The 23,796-nt window shown below is 39.0% G+C and overlaps 2 protein-coding genes across 2 annotated transcripts in view; one reads left to right on the forward strand and one right to left on the reverse strand.

Moving 5' to 3' along the window:
* The first annotated feature begins 10,787 nt into the window (after positions 1–10,787).
* FAM237A (family with sequence similarity 237 member A) lies at positions 10,788–15,432 on the forward strand. Its single transcript, XM_047721010.1, has 2 exons — positions 10,788–11,199; positions 15,293–15,432. The coding sequence occupies exons 1-2, from the start codon at positions 10,788–10,790 to the stop codon at positions 15,430–15,432; spliced, it is 552 nt and encodes a 183-aa protein (XP_047576966.1).
* Positions 15,433–19,123: 3,691 nt separating this feature from the next.
* Positions 19,124–23,796, reverse strand: part of DYTN (dystrotelin) — a 49,910-nt gene continuing 45,237 nt past the window's right edge. Inside the window, exon 12 of the mRNA XM_047722308.1 lies at positions 19,124–19,227. Coding sequence (XP_047578264.1) covers positions 19,124–19,227 — 104 coding nt within the window. The remainder of the gene's footprint in view (positions 19,228–23,796) is intronic.

Consider the following 23,796-nt stretch of genomic DNA (forward strand, 5'->3'; position numbering starts at 1 on the left):
ACCCCCTTCCACTGGAGTTCTTTCTCCCAAACTTACCTGCATTCATAAATGACCATGTGACCTAGGTGTAGCTCATGAATTTAGGTCTAAGTCTGTTGATAAATGCTTTAGAAATGTTTTCATTTTCTTGATTAACAAATAATTTCTTGATTAAAAAGTAGGCTGGAACAATCCTTCTACTGACTTCCTACCTTAAATGTAGATGTGATGCCTGGAGCTCTGGTAGCCAACCTGAGAGTCTAAAGGAAGTTTAAGGGAATAAGAAATGTAGGACCTGATATTTTGGGCCACTGAATTAGTACCAGCACCTACTCTTCTCTAGCCTTCCTACTGGGTAAGAAAAATAAATCCCTATTTATTTAAGCTACTATAGTCAGGCTTTCTGTTACTTATAGTTAAAGGCATTTCTAGCTAATACAACATGTTACAAATATGGTCTCAAACTAGGTTTAATATTTCTCATTTTCTAATGACTAAAAATTAAAATCTTATCATTGAATGGGAGATGTTTTTTCCTCAGGGAAAATGATTTTGTACTTTCATCCTTAGCATTTACCTTTAGATGATAGTCTTTCAAGCAAAAACTTCATTTCAGAGCATGTATTCATAATCATCTCAAAGTAATAACTCCATTCAGCAAAAGCATGATAAAAAACTTGGGGCTCTGGATAAAGGAAAAAAAAAAAAAAAACCAAATTGGCTGCTTGACATTATAATTTCTTTGTCCAGACATAAGAAATTTGACCAATGCTGGGCACGTTGGTGCTCAGTCGTTGTGTCTGTCTGCCTTTGACTCAGGTCATGATACCAGCATCTTGGGACTGAGCCCCATGTCAGGCTCCCTGCTTAGTGGGGAGCCTGCTTCTCCCTCTCCACTTCCCCTGTGCTTGTGTTCTCTCTCCTGCTATCTCTCTATTCTAAATAAATAAAACCTTAAAAAAAAGAAATTTGACCAACCCAAAGTTGATTAATGACACTCACTGCTGCAGTCTCAGGTTCAAAATGAGACTATTCTCATAAATAAATTAAACCCACATTGATTAAGAAGTTATTATGTGTGAATTGGGCTCTGAAGCTGAGAGTAGTTAGACCTGATTCCCATTCTGAAGGAATGGTTAGGGTAGGAGTAGGAAGGTGAGGAGAAACAGATAAGCATGTATGTCAATTAAAATATGGTAAGTGCATAATCAAGGTATGAAAAAAATTGTGGCAGAACAAAGTATGAACAAAATCTGGTGCAGAGAAAAGTTAACTCCCTTAGAGGCACATGAGTCTAGGAAAAGTTCATCCCAGGAGCCCTGCTCATACAGTGAGAGTGAAATGTTTTATGCCTTCAACATGTAGGTCTATGTCCTTATTGAACTTTTCACAGAAGTTTTCTTCTTGGCAAAAATGCATGATTGTTACTGGGCCCCTGACTTTCTGATTGTGAACCCCTCTACTCCTCCTTTGTGTGAAGTAGCATTTTTATGGTTTTTTTTTGCTACTCTGCTATGATTGAAGCCTGAGAAAAAGAAGCTTACTATCACTAAAACCTTAGACTTTTGTTATTGTTGCTTTGGTGATAAACCAAACTGAAAACAAATCACTGGTATTGTTGTCTCCTTTGGAAATGAGTCGCCCAAAAGACAGGCCTTACTGTGATCACTTTTGAATGACTAGGGTTATTGCAAGAGAAACTCAACTCCTGACAAAGCCGTAAGAATCCCTAGAGGCTTTGCAACCTAATGGAAAGGATGAGCAAAGGATAGATGTATCTTGAGAGGTACCTTTGAAAAAAACCACCACCATGCCTAGGATCACAACTTGTATCTTTACTTGTACAAGCAGGAAAAACATGAATGAACTATTCCTGCATGCTGAGTAACTTTCTTTTTCTGCACATTTTAGAATCAATGTCCAATATCATCTGACTACTTCACTGCAATGTGTCCTTATGAATCTGATAACACTTAAAGAATGACTCACCCACTTACCCCAGTGGGCATTCCAGGAAATTGTCCTTGTTTATGGCCATCTTCAAATTATGGAAAAGCATAAAAGAATGAGAGAAAGTAATTATTTTTACTATCTGATCCTAAATGTTAAAGAAGCATCCAATTCTTAAAGGCTGTCCCCATCATTTGCAAATTAATGTACTGTTGAAGATGCAAACTACCATATAACTGCTCTCGAATTTCATTAAAATTAATCGGAAGTCCCTTTTAATGTCTTTGAGAATTGCTTCAAGTGGCAGAAATCAGGAAATCGACCCATGGGGCACATTCAGCTAATTGCGATTTACGTCTCAACGAGTCATTCTTTGGCCCTTAGGCTGCAACGGCATAAAACTGAAACAACTCTTTGGATGACAAATGCCAGTCGAACCAGTTTTTTTTTTGGCATCCTGTAATTTTAAATGACCCGTTGGTTTCCTGAATATTTTTAACAAGTTAGAATGATGATGTTATAGAGTGATTCCAGATGTAAGCTTATTAAAATGATTCTCTAAGTTGGACCTGCCATATGCTCCCCCCTCAGTTGGTACTGGGGAACAAGTAGGGGAATGAGGGTAGACTATACAATGAAGAGAACAGAGAGTGACAGTGCATGTGTTTGTACAAGTGCACAATTTAAGACAAATAAATGACAATGAATAAAGCTAAGTTTTGGAACAGATCATGTTCTAACTTTTACTGACAATGTCACCCAGAGAAAACCCCTTATCTTAACAACAAATGGGGAAAGAAGGGGATAAAATATGTTTTCCTTAGGGTCACATAAAACCAACTCTATGAAAATGATGTTTTGTAAAATGTAATTGCTGGCAAGAAGTCAGCATTGTTAGGGAGAGTTTAGTTTATGGAAATGAAGCCACAAGGGTAAGATATCAAACTAAGCATTTTTACATGTTAAATAGAGTATAAAGTGTTTTATTCAAATCATTTGGTGGCAGCTTTTGTTTTATCTAAATTCGAGAATTAGTCTGCTATTTTTCTCCTGTAATTATTGAGCTGATTATAAGGTTCAGATGAAAGACATATATTTCTTCCCAAGAATCTCTCCAGATTTCTCTGTTAACCGAGGAATACTAAATATATGTTACAACAGAGTATGTAGTCGTTAGGATCCCTTTCTAAATAAAAGTATTCAATAAGATGACTATTTAATTTTCGAGTGCAAGGTGGCAAATTGTGTTTATGAGAAATGTTTCATCAGGGCAATGTTTTCCAGTGTGGTACTGTGAAAGTTTTACTGAAGGTCAAAACATCCAGTCCCAAGTGATTATATTTTTTTTTAAAAAGTATATGAATAGGCACAAGCTAGATTTCTAAAAAATATATTTTTAAACCCGTTCCTCTCATTGTAAGAGTTGGTATAGGCCACCTCATTGGGACAGCAGTGTTGCACACCATCAGCTTCTCTAAATAGGGACGACCGTTTCAGTTCATTATCTTCAGACTTAAGGGAAGGTGGAGCTCATCTATAGTGTCTCTAATTTTACTCCGTTTCAGTCACTCATTTCAGTGGTTGTGCTCAGAATTGAAAGCTGTTCCACCTCTAAAGTGTGAAACAAAAATGTCCCTCTCCGTGACTAGAACCTTCTTTCTTTATGCCTCTCACAGCTGCCCCTTTTCCCCTCTCACTGAGACCTCCAGGTTCCCCCACTTTCCAGTCTTTCTTCCCCCACCCCAGCCTTTGCTCCTTCTCTAACTTGCTTTCATGACATTTGGTCCTTTGCATCCTTCTTCATCAGCATTTGCTCAACAAAACTCTAACACTAAATCAATGTAATAATAATAATATAAAGAAATTATATTATATTTTATAATATATATATAATATATTTATATTATATATTTATATTTATATTATATATATTTATGTTTATTTTTAATATATATAATAAAATATATATTTATATATTATATAAAGAAAATAATATAAAGAAATAATAATATATATATTATTATTATAAAATAATAAAAAGAAAATTCTTTTCTTCTACGTTCAGCTGGATGAACACTGCAGGAGAAAAGTATTAACCAGCATTTCTCAATTATTTGCTACATGTGGCCGCATTTTAAGTATTTTCCATGTATGATCTAATTTTACTTCCACGAGCCATAAGAGAGATTTTTGCCCATTTACAGGCAGGAAAACTGTTTCACAGGGGTCAAGTTGCCCACAATTTTACATCAAATCAAAGATAAAATCCCAGCTGTAGACATCCCATTATTTTGAAAAAGCAAAAGAAAATGCTGCAATTCTTTTTTTTTTTTTAAAGATTTTATTTATTTATTTATTTGACAGATCACAAGTAGGCAGAGAAGCAGTCAAAGAGAGAGAGAGGAGGAAGCAGGCTCCCTGCTGAGCAGAGAGCCCGATGTGGGGCTCGATCGCAGGACCCTGGGATCATGACCTGAGCTGAAGGCAGAGGCTTTAACCCACTGAGCCACCCAGGCGCCCCGAAAATGCTGCAATTCTAATTGGAAGATACCATCAGCTGATAGACACATTCTGATTTCAGCGCTGTTAAATGTGAAAAAAAAAATGCATCTAAGAATCAGTGAAATATGGCAAGTGAGAAAGATACGGTATAAACCCAGGCAATTTGGATACAGAGCATTAAAGTCTTCATTGTTAAGTTATTTTGCCTCATAAAAACCAAGGATGCATGCAAAATTGTTTGTTACAAATTTATGGTCTCAAACTTTGCCTGAGCTTTTAATACTTTTTAAAGTCTCCCTTTCTGTTTTATCTCCTCTCTTCTCTTCAATAATTATTCTGAAGTCTTTTCACTCTTCAATTCACTCCTTAACATCTCCCCTCATTCATTTCTTGTGGATGACTACGCATCTTACTTAAGAGAATTGAGACCATCTCTCACCATCTCTCTCAACTCCTGCACCTCTCCCCACCATACTACCTACAGACATATCCATATCCAGAGATAGCCCCCCTTCCTTGTTCAGAGAGCAAGTTATGCCCCCTTCTGTTAACCACTTTTTGAAAAAAATTTCTTATTCCCCTTGCTTCTTATTTCCTCTGAGATTGTTAGTCATCCTTCTCTCCTGAATTTCAACTTCCTTTCTCTCTAATGGTTTATCTCCCTCAGCCTATGAATACAATAAAGATCTAATCCCTAATCTTCCGTTCCAATCCTTCCTCTTCTTTTCTAAACTTCACAGAAGTGCCTCAAAGGTGCTGTCCGCATTTCTTCATTTCCATTTCTCCTCAGCCCACCGCTCCTCCCTGAACACTCATTGAAATTTTCTCCTAATGAGCAAACTTGGCAGCCTCCTACTTTTCAGATCCAATGGAAAATTCTTGGTCTTCATTTTATTGACCCCCTTTTCTGACTGTGTGTGATATGGTTGATTTCTTCCTTCTTTGTGAAAAATCTCTATCTTTCCGGCTTGTAAGGCACCACACATTTCTGGTTCCCTTAACTCTGTTTCTTAATCATTTAAATGTGGGCATATCTCACTTTCTATCCTCTGGCTACTATTTTACCTACTTTACATACTTTTCTGTGAAATTTAACTATTGCCTACAGGTAAACCTAAATCCCAAGTCTAGACTTTTTTCTTGAACGCTGTATCCCAAGTGTTTATCATTAGTCTCCACATTTGCCCTGCCTATTCAGCATCTCCATTTGGATGACAGTCGTCTCAAACCTGACATCTTGAAAACCAAATTCTTGATGTTTTTTTTCCCCAACTTATTCCTTAAAACACTTTCCCTCTCTTGGCTGGGGGTAATTTCAAACTTCCAGTTGGTTAGCCCTCAAAAGTTGAAGTCATCTTCAGTTTCTCTTTTTTTCTTGCACTCTGTATCCAGGACATCAATAAGTTCTTTTTTTTTTTTTTTTTTTAATCATCAAAATATATTCAGAATCCACTAACTTTCATCAACTCCACTGCTACTCTTTTACTGAATTCATCATATCTGGTCCAAATTTTTGTAGCAGCTCCCAACTGTACTCCCTGCCTCTGCCCTGTCCCATATAGTCAATTCTTTTTTTTTTTTAAGATTTTTTATTTATTTGATAGAGAGAGATCATAAGTAGGCAGAGAGAGAGAGAGGAGGAAGCAGGCTCCCTACTGAGCAGAGAGCCCGATGCGGGGCTCGATCCCAGGACCCTGAGATCATGACCTGAGCCGAAGGCAGAGGCTTAACCCACTGAGCCACCCAGGCGCCCCGCATATAGTCAATTCTTTATTGAGCAGCCAGAATCGGGTTTTGACCACCGTTCTGGCCTCACTTCCTACCCCTATGCCCAGAAAACACTCCTCACAACACACTTGTTCCATTCTTCCCCTGTACCTCACGTGGAGCATTTGTTCCTATGTTTATGTATGACTCACTCTTTCACCTTAATAGAATTTATTCAATATTTCCTCACCAGGAAGGGCTTCTCAGTATTCTATATAGAATAGCTCTTCTCCACATCCTTTCCCAATCCTGCTTTAGTTTTTCACGATCTTTTCCTTTTTCTTACCATATCTGACACATTTCACCAAATGTACATTTTGGAGGGCCTCTGAATGATAGACTCTCATTATTGACTCATACATGGCACTGTTTGTTTATTTAATTAGCTGGTTAAGTGTATTTGACATATAGCTGTAAACTCAATGTTCAACACAGAAACTGGAAACACAAATCATTATAAACATATGTAATTCTTTAAAAGAGTTATCCACTTATTTTAGAAAGAAAGAGAAGCATGAGCAGGGGAGGGGCAAAGGGAGAGGGAGAGAGAGAGAAGCAGACTCCCCACTGAGCATTGAGCCCCAAGAGGGGCTCAACCCCGGGACCTGAGACCGGCACCTGAGCTGAAATTAAGAGTCAGATGCTAGGGGAACCTGGGTGGCTCAGGTGGCTAAAGGCTAGACTCTTGGTTTCTGCTCAGGTTATAATCCCAGGGTCTTGAGATCAAGCCTCGAGTTGGCCACAGGGTCTGTGCTGGGTTTGGAATCTGTTTGTTCCTCTCCCTCTGCTTCTCCCCCACCCCCAATCTCCAGCTCACTTGCCCTTACTCTCGCTCTCTCTCATAAGTAAATAACATCTTAAAAAAAAAAAAGTCAGATGCTCAACCAACTGAGCCATCCAAGTGTGTGTGTGTGTGTGTGTGTGTGTGTGTATAATTTTTAACTTAAAATATAAATGTTCTTTCCCCACTCCTTCTAGAATGTAAACTCCATGAGTGAAGGGGCTTTGTTTTGTTCCTTCTGCATACATAGCATACATAGCATCTAGAATAGCACCTGGCACATAGGCACTGGGAAAAAAGTAAGCACTGCATATTTATTATATATTTTCAAAGGAAATGTCAACATGCCCCAAACCAGAATTAAATCCTCAAAACCTTACTTCTGTTCTTCCTTCTCTCTCTATACTTCTTTCCTTTCCTTTTCTTCCCAGAAACACAGAACTGCTGGATGCTCCCTCCATGTCTTTGCTCATGCTGATTTCCTTGCCCAGAGGAGACTAGCCCCTCTCCTTTTGGCCCAGGACACCTATATAATTTCTTCTTCAAGAAGTTCGTTGGTCACTTCCTCAAAAATACCTGCTCTTCCCTCTCTTTTCCCTTTCCTTTCCACAAGGTTTTCCCTGTGATCCCACACCTGCGTTTCTCTCATGAACTTCTCTAAAAGGCTGAGAGCATGTTGAAGTCCAGGAAGCAAGTTCAAGACCTCACCTATTATCTTCCCCCCATCTTTAGGGTATAATTAGGCGTTAGCATGCTCCGTTCATAGATTGAGAAACTGAAGTACACTCCATCTGGTTTCACAGCGGGAGAAAAAGCCCAGAACCCTCAGGAATCCTTTTTGGAGCTCTATCTCTATCCCCTGGGTAGCTGGTCAGTTCTTGCCTTTAGTAAACCTTGCCACAAGCCTGTGCTCCTTCCTGTGCCCTTCTGGAAGGTAACCATGGATACTACTGAACAGGCACAAAAGCCTTCAGCTAATGGAGACTACAAGTGGTTTTTAGGACACTTAGAAGGTTTTGAGGTGAGGGGCGAACCCTGGAAACAAACGTAGAAAGCAAGCGTAGAACTTTTGCTTCAGGCCCCCAGGCTGGGTGTGTTTCAGTTGAATTGGACACAAATGTTCTACAGGGCCCTGGACTCTTGACAGTGTTTAGGCCCACAGTAAGATCTTAACTGTGAGTGGAGCACCAAAAGGGAGTCCCAAGCAGAAAGCAGGGACCCGGCTGTGAATACGGAGGGGTGGACTGACCTAAGTGATGCCAGCAACAACACGGACTCCTTAGGGGATCCAGGCCACAGAGCCTGGAGGTAATGGAGTCTCCTGTCCCCAGACAGGGAGAGCCGCCAGCAAGGCCATGTCCTTTCCTCCCTCCGTCTTTGCCCCAGGTGCGTTTTTCTCCTCCCAGCCGAGGACTACAGGTAGGCAGGAGAAATTCACACCCAGATGTCTTTAGGAGGCGCCCTATTTCCTCAGAGCCCTTTCGGACCCCACGAGTTTCCCTTTTTATTCTCAAACAAGGCACGCCTGAAGCGTGGGGATCTGAGGAGCCCCACTTGCTTCTAGACTGTCGCGGAGCTAAGTCCCAACTTTCCAGTTCCTGCCGGGAGCTCCGCGCCTTCCGAGGTAAGACCAGGAAGCCAAACAGCATATAGACTCAGTTCCACTGGGTGGAGGGTAGGTGTGCGTTAGGGTCCGTGAGGGTGTGTGCGGTTAAGCCTGCTGGTTACCTGAAGTGAGATCTCCAGGGGAAGGGGGGGGGGAGCGGAGGAAGAGGGTTCCGGAGATGGACTTGGGGGCGAGAGGTGGCGGCAGTTCCCGGCGCTTTGACGTAGACTTGGAGAGGCGCCGAACACTCCCACTGCTTAAGAGGCACCGTAGCCTTCAGGACGCCGGGGCTGGGGACCGTCACTCGCTCGGGAAGCAGCCTGCGCTTTTCCTCTTCACACTCTCCAGGGAATCCGGGGAGGGTTGAGCAGGTAAGTGCGAAGGGGTGCCCTCCTACAACCTGGGAGTTGAGCATCGGTGTAAAGAATATAATGGGGCACAAAGGACACAGCAGGTCCTTGGCATCTCCGCCCTAAAGAGGATTAGGCCATTGAACCAGGTGTGGGATCGGGACGCAGGGAGCCCAGAGCGGGGCTGGTAGCGGGACGCACGAAGGACCCCAGGGTTGAGAACTTCCAGGCTCGGGGAAAACTGTCCTGAGAAGGGAACCTAAAAGAGCCAGTAAGATGAGTGTTGTGGTGCGAGCAGACAGGGAGTCCTGGACTACACTAACTTCAGCACAGTGGACAGCGTCCCGCGCTCTGTCTTCCAATAACCTCTGACGACTTGGCCGTGTTTCCTAAGGATAAACAGCCTTTGGTGCAACTTGACTTTGATATTTTAGTTCAGAAGAGGACGTATTGAATACAATTTTGTTCAGGGAGAGATCCTGTGTAAGTGATCTGAAATATTTTTGAATAGCCTTGAATCTCAACATGTATTTTCCAAAAGGGAAAGAGCATGTTCAAAGGCATTTCTCAAATACTGATTTAAGGGTGCCTCAGTATGTTCTGCTGCTGTGTAGAAGAGAAGGATACAATCCTACGGTGTTATCCTTAAATGTTCCAGGATAGACGTATTCCTATGAGCTGTGCCTTGCTTGCCTTCGTGATACTCACATCTAAGAGGTTTGGAAATACAAGATAAAACCGAAAGGGAGCTGTGTATGTCCTCCTGTTTTTTCTTTATGTTAGAGTTGTTTAAGTGTGATTTTGTGTGGTCTTAAAGAGTCAGATAAGCTTTTTTCCTTGGAAAAAAGAAAATTTAGGTTAGTATTATTTTAAGGACATTATTTCTCATTGCACTTGTTTGAAGTGTAACATCATAATTTCAAAGTGTTATATAGTTTAATTTTTTAAGGATTTATTTCTTTAATAGAGAGACAGAGTTAGGGGGATGGGGCAGAGGGAGAGAATCTTCAAACAGTGGGGGGCAGGGGTTGACCCCACGACCCATGAGATCATGACCTGAGCAGAAATAAAGAGTGGGAGGCCCAACCAACCGACTGAGCCGTTCCAGGGGCCCCTATATAGTTTAATTTTATTACAGCAGGCTTTGAGAGCCAGAAAAGTTGAATGAGAGGCAAATGTTTTCACTAAAATTCTTGAGATTCATAGCAAGAAGAAAAAAATGATAAAAACATTATCTTTATGAAAATTATATCAGAATCATGGAGCATTTTAGGTGTTGATAAAATGTCAATTGATTCTACTCTAATCGATTGAATATATACCTCTTGGCTCCCCTACTTTTAGCACACTACCTTATGTTCATTTTTATTTATAAGGTTTTATAATTCTTATGCTTTTTAAAAATTGAAAGTCTTCAAATAGAAAAACATCTATGGATAAAATAGATTAAAATTCTTAATTGAATGGGGGTCCTGGATTAGAAGAAGTAGGCTAAACTATATATAAAATAATTAAAGCCATGCAGCAAGATTTTAAATTTTTACTTAATATTCTTTTAAATTATGTTCCTCTGTTCTAGGGAAAACAAGTTCACTTACTCATCTCATAAAGGAACATGTCTTAGGAATAAGTACTTCCTATCTAAATATTTTGGTTTTATAGTACATGGCTTGGCAATGTGTCATTTTAGATAGAATGGGACTTAGGGGAGGTATGATAAGACTATTCCTAGGGACAATGGTGTATTTCCTTTGCTGGCACCAAGGTTTTTAAAGGCATAATTATTTTCATTACTGAGTGGAGCTCAAGCAAGGATTCATAATTTATTTCCATTCTATGCAGTTTCAGTGCCATGGCCGATCCTGGGAACAGAAGAGGGATCTACCACCCCTTGACCCTTACCTGCTCCTTGCTCATTGTGGGAATGTGCTGTGTGTCTCCTTTCTTCTGCTATAGCCAGACAGACCTGCTGGCTCTTAACCAAGCTGATCCTCAGTGCTGGGAATCTTCTTCAGTGCTCCTCCTGGAAATGCGGAAGCCTCGAATTTCTAACACTGTTTCCGGTTTCTGGGATTTTATGATCTACCTGAAGTCTTCTGAGAACTTGAAGCATGGGGCACTGTTTTGGGATCTGGCCCAACTCTTCTGGGACATCTATGTGGACTGTGTCCTCTCCAGGAACCATGGCTTAGGAAGGAGGCAATTGTCTGGGAAGGAAGAGAAGATTTCAGCAGCACATCCACAGCACGCAGGGAGAAATCAAGGTGGTCACCTCTAGGTCCCATGTCTTTCAAAAGGGCCAATCAAGTATGAATGTGCTCAGTTGTGAGGAAGAGGGAAATTGCTTTAGGGGAATTAATTGTGCTCTCAGGAGTGAACCCAAGAGCATGCAAGAGCACACAAATAATAGAAGGATAGCACTTCCTTTTGTATTTCATGGTAGCTGTTTATATCCACCTATTTTCCTCATTCTCATACTTCATGTGAACAGCAGCAAGGAAAAGTAAAAATACAAGTAAGGAAAAGCATGATTCCCAAAGTACAACACAAAACTATAAAGTGATTAGCCTGAATATTAGCAGTCATAACCTGTCTTTACATGCTGTGGATTTGGGAAGATTTGAATGGAAGTCTGGGGAATATTCACAATATACAAGCTCTCACCCTTTTTAAATAGAAAAAAAAAATGCTCCCTGTAAATGGAGGGGCTCCTTGTGATATATTTAGTTGGTGAAATGAAGGGCAGAAAAATTGACTGGCTTGCAGATTTACTCCTTGTTGCTTTCTGAACAAATCTCAAATATGTAATTAACTTCCAGCAAGTGGAGTGATTAATTTTTAGTAATTTGGAACTTCCTACAAATTTAGAGATTCTCACTGGTGCAAATATTATATTCAAAAACAGTCTTCTCTGGGGGCAATAAAAGAAACGTCCTTTATGGAATTAGGATTAGAACAAATGAGCCACTGTGAGTAAGCTGAGAAATAGATAACTTAGCCCTATTCAAATTATTTTTTTTCCCTTTTTTAATGTTGTTTCAACCAATGAGCTTCCAGTCCTTGCAGCAAAGGCTGTTTGGGTGGTAGTGACTCTTAGAATTACTTATGCACTAGTGCAAAACTGAAGCATAACTAATTTTTGTATATTTTATTGTAAGAATTGTTTGTATATTTGTATACAAATTGTTATATATCCCTATAATTATATATCCCTATAATTGTTATATATCCCTGTAATTTCTCTATTAGAATAGCACTTAACAGTAACAGTTCTAGGTCAATCCTTTCCAAAGATATTATAGAGCCTTTATATATCTAGTTTGTTTTAACCTCACTAGCTAAATATCTTCATGCTTTGCTGATCCATTAAACCAGATAATCCACTGCTGTTATTTATAGATAAGTTTATTATTTTGGCAAGTGTTATTGTAACTTAAACCAATTTCCACTTTTAGAGGAAATATTTTTTTACCAGCTTAGCTACTAAAGAAACACAAAAATAAGTGTCCTTCAATGTTTGTTACCAATATTTAGAAACCATTTTAAGCAGAGGCTCTTCAGACATCAGCATCCATAGAATTGGATATTTTCTTCATTTGTAGTCTAGGACTCATTTTCCCATTCTTCACATATTTAGTTGTCATACTCAAGTCACCACCAATATTTATTTATTTTTTTTTTTTGGTATTTCACACTCACTTTAAATTACTAAAATATCTATAGAATAAATGAAAATCATATTTGAGTTCAGACAAACATGAAAATAATTATATACATACACAAGGTCTTTTTCTTTTTCTTTTTTTAAGGTTTTATTTATTTGACAGAGATCACAAGTAGGCAAGAGTCAGGCAGAGAGAGAGAGGAGGAAGCAGGCTACCTGCTAAGCAGAAAGCCCAATGTGGGGCTTGATCCCAGGACCCTGAGATCATGACCCGAGCCGAAGGCAGAGGCTCAACCCACTGAGCCACCCAGGCACCCCCACAAGGTCTTTTTCTAAAAGAGCTTCCAGTTGGCTTGCCTGCGTGTCACTATCAGAATCGTCTGAAGCTATGTGCAATTTTTTTGAGCATATTGCCACATAACATTTCTATCTTTTTTTTTTTTAAAGGTAGTAGATTTATCTTCAGCTCCAGGAGCCACTTCTTTTCTCTTGCTACAGAGTTGGTGTTGACTCAGCTGGTCTGCAAATTTTAGCCAGAGTGGCTATGTAGCAAGAAGGAATATTTCACTTTATTGAAGTTATTTTAAGGTTGGCCATAAACAATTGTTTGCAGATCAGGAAACAAAACTTTCCATTTTGATTGTATAATCACAGTCAAAGAGGGTCTTGGGTCAAGGAGACACCATGTCTAAAAGTTAAATAGTTGCTGGAACATTGAGATTTCATCTCAAGAGGTTTGATTAAATCTCTAGTGGCTCAACTGGGCTCTGGATGTACCTGCACAGATTCTCCACTAATTTTTTCTATTGTCCTTGGGGGATTAATATACTACCAGGTTGGAATGGGGGTGAGGGTGAAGTGATGTTCTTGGGGAAATCAAATCACTGGAACAGAAGGAAAGAATGAATGTGTCTACATAATATGCAAAAAGTTTTTTGTTATTTTGACGTCTTCAAATTTAAATAGTTTAAGCACACTTGAGAAATGTGTGTTGTTATGAATCATATTTTGTTAAAAACATAAAACTCCTATATAATTTTGTATGTTAATATATCATGTTTGTCAATATTGGGCCAACAAATATGAAAACAAGAAATCATAAATATCTATGTAACCTCAATTAACTTCATTAACTTACTTAGACCTCAGTTTCTTCATCTGAAAAAGAGGGGTGAGGAAAGAATTAGAAGGCCCTCTTTACATTCTCCATTCTAATATTCTCTGATTCTGTAGGAAGGAATTAATGAAAGGTATGTATTTAACTCTGGGTAGAGTCTGGAAGAGCTTTACCCCAAAGACAGCTTACTGAACTGGGTGGTGACCTGGATACTGTAGTTGTTTATAACAATGCTTGTCAGGAACAGAGGGTATCCAGAAATGAGAATTCCAAAAATTCTGAGGGCTAGAGATAGCATCACTTGGGGAAAGACTAAAAGATCATCATTATTTAGTCTAGAAAGATATGAGTCAATAACTGAATGTTAAAATGTCCAGAAGGTGTGAAGAGAGTGTACCCAGCTTAACCACTAAATTATGACACATTATGTCAAGGCAGAGAGAAAGAGAGAGTGAAAGAGAGAGTTATAAATTGAGGAAAAGAGTAGACTGATAACTCCCAAATGGAGAATAACAGAGTTAAGGTTAACTCATGGGTTAATAAGGGCTTCAATGCAAATGAAGGGATTTTGAAGTATATCCCTGTTTGTGTCAAAAAATAATGGCGTTTTCCTTCAACAAACCTCGCTCTGCCAGTGAGAAACAGAAAAACCTGCCTGCCTGAGACTGGCTGTTTAATGTTCTAGAAAAATTGTGAATCTTTGCATTCCTTCATGATGAGAAAATTAAAATTTAGATATATAATTTGATGATGTTTGCAGTTGGGTGTGTAACTAGCTGGCAAATGTTATTTTGTTGTTTATTTTTTAAACACCAAGCATTAGAGAAAACAATGCTTCAGGAACATATATGTAATTAGTTTCACAAATGCTTGATTTTTTACACTGCTTATTTCAAGAAATTTCCTAGTAACATCTTCAGAAATTAATCATCTAGAAATCGATCCTAAGGAAACATTCAGAGATGTGGACAACAATGCAGTATATGGATTTCACTGTAATACTGTTTATAACAGCAGAAAACTTGGAAACGATTTAAAGTAATGGTTAACTAAATTATGGAATAAAGTGCATATACAAAGAACTTTAATATAAAAATCATACAATGACTATTTTTACTTTTTTAATCAGAAAAAATCTTAATACATTAATTAACAAGGAACTATATTTATTATAATTTACTTTGTTATTTAAATTACAAAGGACACATAAACAGATTTACATATGCATTCTTGCAATAAATTTATAGACTTAGATAGTGACAGAAACAACAAACTTTCTTTTATTTTTAGAGATTTATTATTTGAGAGAGAAAGAGAGAGAGAGAGAGCATGCAGGGGGAGGGGCAAAGAGAGAGAATCTTCAATCAGACTCCCCACTGAGCATGGAGCCTGTAATGGGGCTTAATCCCAAAACCCATGAGATCTTGATCTGAGTCAAAACCATGAGTCAGATGCTCAATTGACCGAGCCACCCAGGTGCCCCAACAAACTTTCTTTTAAAACCAAGGTATTGATATTTAATTAACCTGAGAATAATTTGGTGCTCTAATAATGAGTTCCTTTTCTCTACTTTCAGGTACATATTCTCAGCAACTAAGAACACCTTTCCTAAAGAAGAAAGAGTTGATTGAAGGTTTGATAAGCATGCAGTTGCACAGGAGTGGGTCTAAGTTCATTGGAAAAGTCACCAGTGGCCTGGAAATAAAGAGAAAATAAATCTCATCTCATAGCTATCTCACATCTTGGAATTAAAAAACAAACAAACAAACATGTTTTTCTTGACTATTGATCATTTGTTTAATAGTGGGAATGTCCAGAGATAAATCATAAGCTACATTCTCTCAGAGTACTTCCTTACGGTTTCATTCTTTTAGCCTGCTAGCATGTTCCTTCAAATGGTGGCTTTAGTGTCAGATCATCCCACTGTCTGAGAGTTAAAATAGCTTCCAAAGAGGACCAGATTATTTGTCAGATTGTTTGTATTCACTCTGACAAATTGTTCTGGGATGCTGGATACTATTAATGAACCAGAGGGCCATACATTTAACTGAATACACTGCATGACTTCCAATCCATTAACCACTTTGTATAAGCATACAAAGGACTATATTTATTAATTACCAGTTACTGACTGTAATACCTAATTCTTGTTTGAAATAATATTTTTGAATACTATATAAAACAAAGAACAAACAAGAAATGCACAAAAATGGCAAATAAAGCATTCTTCTAATGGAAACAAAATTAATAAAAGCTCTGGACCCCAAGTAACATTATTGGAGTATCTTTATTTCAACATTTGATGTTACCATTACTGATAATCTAAACTCTAATAAAATAGCAGTAAGCATGAGTATTTTATAATTAGCATATTTTCTATTTTTAAAAAAATTTTATTTATTTATTTGATAGAGAAATCACAAGTAGGCAGAGAGGCAGGCAGAAAGAGAGGGGGAATCAGGATCCCCGCTGAGCAGAGAGCCCAATGAGGGGCTCGATCCCAGGACCCTGAGATATGACCTGAGCCAAAGGCAGAGCCAAAGGCTTAACCCACTGAGCCACCCATGTGCTCCAGCATATTTTCTATTTTGATTAGATATTAAAACTCTGTAAGTGGTTAGTTATACTTTGCATCACAAAACAAACTAAAAGTAAAATGAACAGCATTATAATAAAAGGGTCCATAAAAAATTTTTCCCTGAAAAATGAACAGACCTGATGAGGTTCACAGTACAGAAGTCCAATGAGCAAATGTATTTGAGATCCAGACACAATGTGATTTTTTATCTCTAATTACTTCCTCTTTCCAGTTGTTCTTTCACAACCAATACTGGACAATCAGTTTGAATTTCAGATACATTAGCAATTTACTTGCTTTTTCCAGATCTAAAGGAAACATCAGTAAATGCTTTTTCATGGAAGGTTGAGGGGACTCCTTAAACTAAAAACCTCATCTAAATGTAATCGGAAAATATTTATTTAGATATTCCTTAGATAAAGATGCAAAGGCAATTCCATGGAGAAAGGGTAGTGTTTTCAACAATCAGTGCTTGAAGAAATCTTTGGGAGTGATGAGTATGTTCATGACTTGACTGTGGTGACAGTTTCATAAGTGTGTAATATGTCAAAACTTCAACTGTGCATCGTAATTATATGGAGTTTATGTCAATATACTTGTCAATTATACTTCAATAAAGATGCTAAAAAAGAAAAAAAAAAGGGTTATCAGAAGACACAGCTGCAATTGAGAATTAACCAAGTTCTAACAACAGGGAAATGAGTCTGGGGAAGGAAGTGGGGATGGAAACCAGCCTCAGCTTTTCTTGGTTGGGAGAATGAGCACGTTAAAAGCTGCCACGTTGTATTTTTACGTGGGCTCATGGTTCTACTTTCCTGCCACTTTCTCTGATACCTTTTATCACATTCCTAAAAACCATCATGTAAACTTATTATCTCTTATAAATCATGGAAGAAATGCCACGCCTGCTCACAGAAATAGTGTTAATATATTAATTAATTCACCTGGGTACTATTCAACAGAGGCTGCCGAATTTTTCTGTAAAGGATCAGATAGCAAATATCATGATCGTAGGCTATCTGTCTCTATTGCAACTAATAATCATTTCTGCTTTTGTAGAATACAAGTAACCATAGACACCATGTGAATGAACGAGCATGGTTGTGTTCTAATAAAACTTTGTTTATGGACAATGAAATCTGAATCTGTATCATTTTCAGGTGTCCCAATATATTCTTCTTTTGACTCTTTCAACAATTTTTTAAAGATGTAATGACCACTCTTAGTTCATAGCGTGGACAAAACAGGCAATGGGCAGGATTTGGCTTGTGGGGTGTGGCTTGCTGATCAGTGTTTTAGGGGTTGCTTATTAAACTCTTAAGGAATACATTATATGTTAACAAAAAAAACTCATAAGGAATAAACTAGGATAAAGTGAGAAGGACAATGAATAAAATAAAAATAAAAAATTTGTAATAGGCTGAAAAGCAAATATTATGAGATTGAACAGGGATAACCTAGTCCTAATCCTATTCAATTGGACGTTATTTTCTTCTGGAACAGTACTAGAAATTATAGATCATATAAGTAAAAGTCCACATAAATAAAAAAAAGTCCTCTCTAAATGCAGCATGGATTGCACATGAAGATAAAATGTAAAAGACTAGAATCAGAGCAATATTTATTGAGAGAAAGTACAGAGCAGAGTACAGACTCAGAAACCAGGTTCAAATCTCAACATCATTAACTACTGGCCAAGAAACTTTGGAAAACTTACTGACCCTCCTTGTGCCATAGCTCCCTCATAAAATTCTATATCTACTTGCTAGTTTTGTCTTGAGGATTAAATGAGTTAGTGCTTATAAGGTGCTTAGAAGCTAAGTGCTCTAACAGTAAAACAATTATCAGCTATATCTTTGGACATTATGTAATTAAGTATCTATACTGTAGTCATACATGCAGAGAAGGGAGGCTGACAGATACGTTAGCCAAACTCACCACATATAGGATTTCATTTTATTATTTTATTATTTTTTAAAAAGATTTTATTTATTTATTTGACAAGCAGAGATCACAAGTAGGCAGAAAGGCAGGTGGGGTGGGGTGGAGAGCAGTCTTCCCGCTGAGCAGAGAGCCAGACTCAGGGCTTGATCCCAGGACCCTGAGATCATGACCTGAGCCGAAGGCAGAGGCTTTAACCCGCTGAGCCACCCAGGCGCCCCACATACAGGATTTTAGCAAGAAATGTTCATGATTTCAAAATAAATTTATTTTGAGATCATTGTTGATTCCTATACGGTTATAAGAAATAATGCAGAGACATCCTATATACTCTTCATCCAGTTTCCCTCCATGGTAGTGCCACCTTGCATAATTACAGTAGAGTAATGCAACCAGGAAATTGACATGGGTACAATCCACAGAGTTTATTCAGATTTCACCAGTTTTGCATCCACTCAATGGTGTGTGTGTGTGTGTTTAGTTCTCTGCCTGTTCTCCGTCAGGAGCGTCCAGATAGAAAATTTGGTCATCAATTCAGTAATTTAAATGATATTTGAAGAAGACAATAGCATGAATTCATGTAAATCACACACTTGGATATTACTACCAAGGTATCTAAATTAAGAATAGCCATCTGCTGGAAACTCAGCACACCCAGATTCAACTCGGCCTCTTCTTTCCTTCTCCCTCTACCACCTCTCCCAAGGATTTACTTTGAACTGAGGAACTAAGACACATGAGTAGGGAGATTAAAAAAAAATAAAACTTATTCTCTTCATGCTTCACACCAAATTCTTGAGAGGCAAAACACCTAATTCTTTAGTACAGATTATGGAAAATATGTTTCATCACCATCCTAAGGGGCCTTGGAGCCTGGATTCCTACTAATCACTTCAAGCTGGACAAGGTGATTTGATCAACAAGGGCACAGAAGGCCTTGGACAGCCGCTCAGCTCCACGGTACAGGTCCATGTTTACTGAAGGCTGCAGGCCTGAAATCAACAAATGGGAGAGTCCTTCAGAGAAAGCACCTGTAGGTTTTCAAGCTGATCTTGCTAAAGCTCTAACACAGAGAAGATATGGAAGCCATCTCTCCCCAGGCCCTGATGACAAGGCCCTCTCTCTACCAGCTGACAAATAAGACGGCTATTATTTGCCATGATCGATTCCTAATTGCACTTGGTTGTGGGTTCTTTTTTTTTTTTTTTTAAAGATTTTATTTATTTATTTGACAGCCAGAGATCACAAGTAGGCAGAGAGGCAGGCAGAGAGAGAGAAGAGGAAGTCAGCTCCCTGCTGAGCAGAGAGCCCGATGCAGGGCTCGATTCCAGGACCCTGAGATCATGACCTGAGCAGAAGACAGAGAGCCACCCAGATGCCCCGGTTGTGGGTTCTTAAAGGGCATTTTTCCATGACTCTGAGCACAAATCTGAGTAGCCAGAAAGCCCACTCTCGAGCAGTGGTCTTCAAACTCTGGCGTCTATCAGAATTACCTGGAGGGTGTAAAGACAGATTGCTGGCTCCTACTCTATCTTTTTTTTTTTAAATTTTTTTAAATTTACTTGACAGAGAGAGAGAGATCACAAGTAGCAGAGAGACAGGCAGAGAGAGAAGGGAAGCAGGCTCCCTGCCAAGCAGACAGCCCGATGTGGGACTCGATCCCAGGACCCTGAGATCATGACCCGAGCTGAAGGGCAGAGCAGAGGCTTAACCCACTGAGCCACCCAGGTGCCCCACTGGCTCCTACTCTAAGAGCTCTGATTCAGTACTTATGATGGTTAATTTTATGCCTCACCCCGACTGGCTACTAAAGCCCAGAGGTTTGGTCAAATGTTATTCTGGGTGTGCTATGGGGGTGTTTCCGGACAAGGTGAATACTTGAACCTGCAGGCTGACTGCAGCTAATTGCCCTCCCTGATGTGATTGGGCTTCATCCCATCAGTCGAAGGCCTGAATTAAGCAGAAAAGCTGAGTAAGAGAATTCCTTCTGCTTGACTGCCTTGTGGCTCCCACATCAGTTTTCCTCTGCCTTCAGCTTCCAATCAAAACAGCAGCTCTTCCTAAGTCTCTAACCTGCCAGCTTTTGCACTGGAACCCCCCCACTGGTTCTTTTAGTTTTCCAGTTTGCTGACAGTAGATCTAGGGGCTTGTCAGCCTCCATAATCACATGGGCCAATTCCATAAAATAAGTCTCTTTCTGCCTCTTCCTATCTCTATCCTATTGGTTCCATTCCTCTGGCAGTCCCTAACTAATATAGGGTATCAGGGAGGGGGCCCAAGAATTTGCATTTCTGATATGGTCCCAGGTGATTCTGATGCCCTTGATCTAGGAACCATGCTCTGAGAACCTCTGCTGTATAGTTACTGATGAATGGTTGGAGTGGTCCCCTATGATCTGTTGTAATAGGGATTGTGTTGTAGAAAGATTTACAGTGTGGCAGTTATCAACCAAAAGACTGATATGCATAATTTTTAACCTAAGAATTATCTTTCTAGGGGGCGCCTGGGTGGCTCAGTGGGTTAAGCCACTGCCTTCGGCTCAGGTCATGATCCCAGGTCCTGGGTTCAAGCCCCGCATCGGGCTTTCTGCTCAGCAGGGAGCCTGCTTCCTCCTCTCTCTCTGCCTGCCTCTCTGCTTACTTGTGATTTCTCTCTGTCAAATAAATAAATAAAATCTTTAAAAAAAAAAAAGAATTATCTTTCTAGGAACTGATCCTACAAATGTATTCACATATACATATAAATATATAGGTCCATAAAGATAACCACCAAACCATTTTTATGGTCATAAAAATTGGAAGCAACTTAATTACAGACCAATAAATAAATTACGGTACATTTGTACCATGTGATAAAAAATGAAACTGCTCAATGTCTGAGGTATATTGTCAAGTGAAAAAAAAAGCCAAAAGAACAATCTAAGTTATTTTAAGGAAGGTAAGGCATAAAATGTACAGAGAAAAATGTTGGAAGGAAAACTCACTAAACTGTTAACAGGTATTATCTTTGAGAAACTGGTGACAAGGAGGGAAGGACACAATGAAACTATCCATTTTTTAAAAACCCTGTACACTTAGACATTTTAATACTACGATGAACATGTAGTATAATATTATTGGTGTAATTAATAAAAAATAAAATTGCAGGGAATGAAAACTTAGAAAGACATTAGTTACATAATTTAGTTACATGATTTATATAATGGCTTCCTCTATGCTGTTTTCTGTTGAACATAAGAGGAGAGGATTCATGACTTTTTAAATCTATTTTCTAACATTGTTCCAGAATTATAAGAATCTTGAATAAATAATATTTTATTGACTGAATATAAAACCTTGTCCAGAGACAAACTTATTTTAGGACATTCTGCTCCTCAGCCCCTGAAAACTTAAAATGCAAAAATAAAGAAACAGAAGAGCAAAAATCCATTTCATTCATGAGAAGTTTTTCTTACTATTTGGCTGTTTTCTTTTTAAGCTTCAGTCCCTTGAAATGTTAAAAAAAAGCCAGATAAACGTTCACTTAGCACCTAGCATGATGCGTGGCATACACCTTGGGTTCCATGCATATCGGGACTGAATTAATGTACAGCACAGGTGGTAGTCTAATGAGATGTTAGAAATATCTGTGAAATCGACAGTCCAAAGGAAATACAAATGGGAGAATAATGCACTCAATGTATTAAAAAATCTATCTGGTCTCTGAATGAATCAGTGATATGAGAGGAGGTTACCAGAATGATAGATATAGAGATTAAAATGTATTACGTGATCTAGTCTAGATCTAGTTTAGTCTAGATCTAGTCTAGTCTAGAATTACTGTGCTGGGAAACAGAAATGCTGAGCCTGTGTCTTCCTTACAACAATAACTAATTAAGCAAACCCATATACGTTGAATGTCTACTCTGTACTAAGACTTCTGTGAGCTCCATATTGTACATGTTGATGGACACTCTGATACCCCCCATTTCGATGTCTCTCAGGAAACTGACACTTAATGTGATCCAAACAGAACTATTGATGTGCAGTCCCCCATCTCAGCTCTCCCCATTACAATAAGTGTATTCCTATCCCCCCGGGGCAAACTACCGCTTCCTGTCTAGATTTTAACAGGTTTTACCCAGACTCTGTGCTCACCCCCTTGCCCTTCTCCAAACCATTCTCCATATAATGCCAGAGTACTTTTTTTAATGCTAGAATATCTTAACAACGTAAGGTACCCCTTTCAAAATGAATGCCTAGCATCTAGCACAGAGTAATGTTGGAGGAATATTTGTTGAGTGAATAAATGAGTGAATGAATGATGAATTCATTAGACTTTTTTTCTACCTTCATGGAGCTTAGTTACTGGAGGTCTGTATCTTCTTCCATCAAGAATAATTGCTTCTACTTTTTCATACATACATACATATGTTTGAGAGAGAGAATGAGAGAGACAGAGAAAGATTCAATATGATTTCAGTATACCCTTCCCCCGACCTGGGATCCCCAGGCAATTATTTGAGAAGACTACCTTTAAGATAAATGAGTGAGCTAAAGATAGAGTGCCACACTTCTCTCTCCTGAGCTTGCACTGCCTTTATGTTCTTAGAATTTGCTAAAGTTCAAGCCTCACTTTCTGGTTATTTATAATAATAGTGCTGATGATAGTCTCACGTGAAGAAAGGGACAGGAATAACCCTCCCACATCCACTCCCTGGCCTTCCCTTCTCATCCTTAAAACGTACAGTGGCAGATGACAAATAGGGATGGGAGAGAAGCTTGGAAAAGGGTTTCAGAGATGACACAGGAAATTTCACTCACAAATGGAATGAAAATCATTTAATGAGAAAATAAACCTAGAGTGTTATGTCTTTTTTTTCTCACCACATAAGCAAATAGTGTTAGACGCTTTCTAATTGAATTCCTTTACTGCAAGTGTAAGCAAAATGTTTGCTGATTTTCAGCCCAATATTTGGAATTTAAAGAGGCTTGGGGAACCTCTTCTACATACTTTCTATTAAACTCTCATAGTCTTGTGACATCCTGTTACCCTGTCTTGGTACTGAATGACTCTATGCAGTAAATGTCTACAACTCCCTGCAAACTGACCATCACGCTTGCTGTTTTAGTCTTATTAAGCTTTTAAGTAATGTAAGGTTCATCTTAATTTCCAAAATGTATTGAATCCTTAGCAAAACTCCAGTCTGAATGGACAGTCAGCTACAGGGAGGCAGGGAAACCGAAGGGACCTGTGAAGGAAAAAGCTGGGTTTTTTTCCCCTTTGCTTCTTTTGCTACTTCTATTCTTGCTATAACATGCATCTCCAACCTATACACCCCTTATTGTCTGTCCTCCTTGGAAGGGACAAAGAGGTATGATATCTTGGGGGTCTCTTCCAACACAACAGATGGGAGGCCATGAACGGGCAGAGCCATCATGTGCCTATTCCAGATCACCAACGCTAGACATCTCCATGCCGAGACCTCCTGACTCCAAGAGTAAGTGCTTATGATGGACACCTGGACCCTGTCCTTGTTCTGCCTGGTTCCTGCGAGCCTGAGAAGACACACGCACCACACC

Source organism: Lutra lutra, chromosome 3, assembly GCF_902655055.1.
Source record: "Lutra lutra chromosome 3, mLutLut1.2, whole genome shotgun sequence".
In the NCBI taxonomy this organism is placed as follows: Eukaryota; Metazoa; Chordata; class Mammalia; order Carnivora; family Mustelidae; genus Lutra; species Lutra lutra.

Coding starts and splice junctions, on each gene's coding strand:
- FAM237A (XM_047721010.1), top strand. CDS start 10,788: ATGGCCGATCCTGGGAACAGAAGAGGGATCTACCACCCCTTGACCCTT. Junction 11,200..15,292: donor GCACGCAGGGAGAAATCAAG/GTGGTCACCTCT, acceptor CTCTACTTTCAG/GTACATATTCTCAGCAACTA.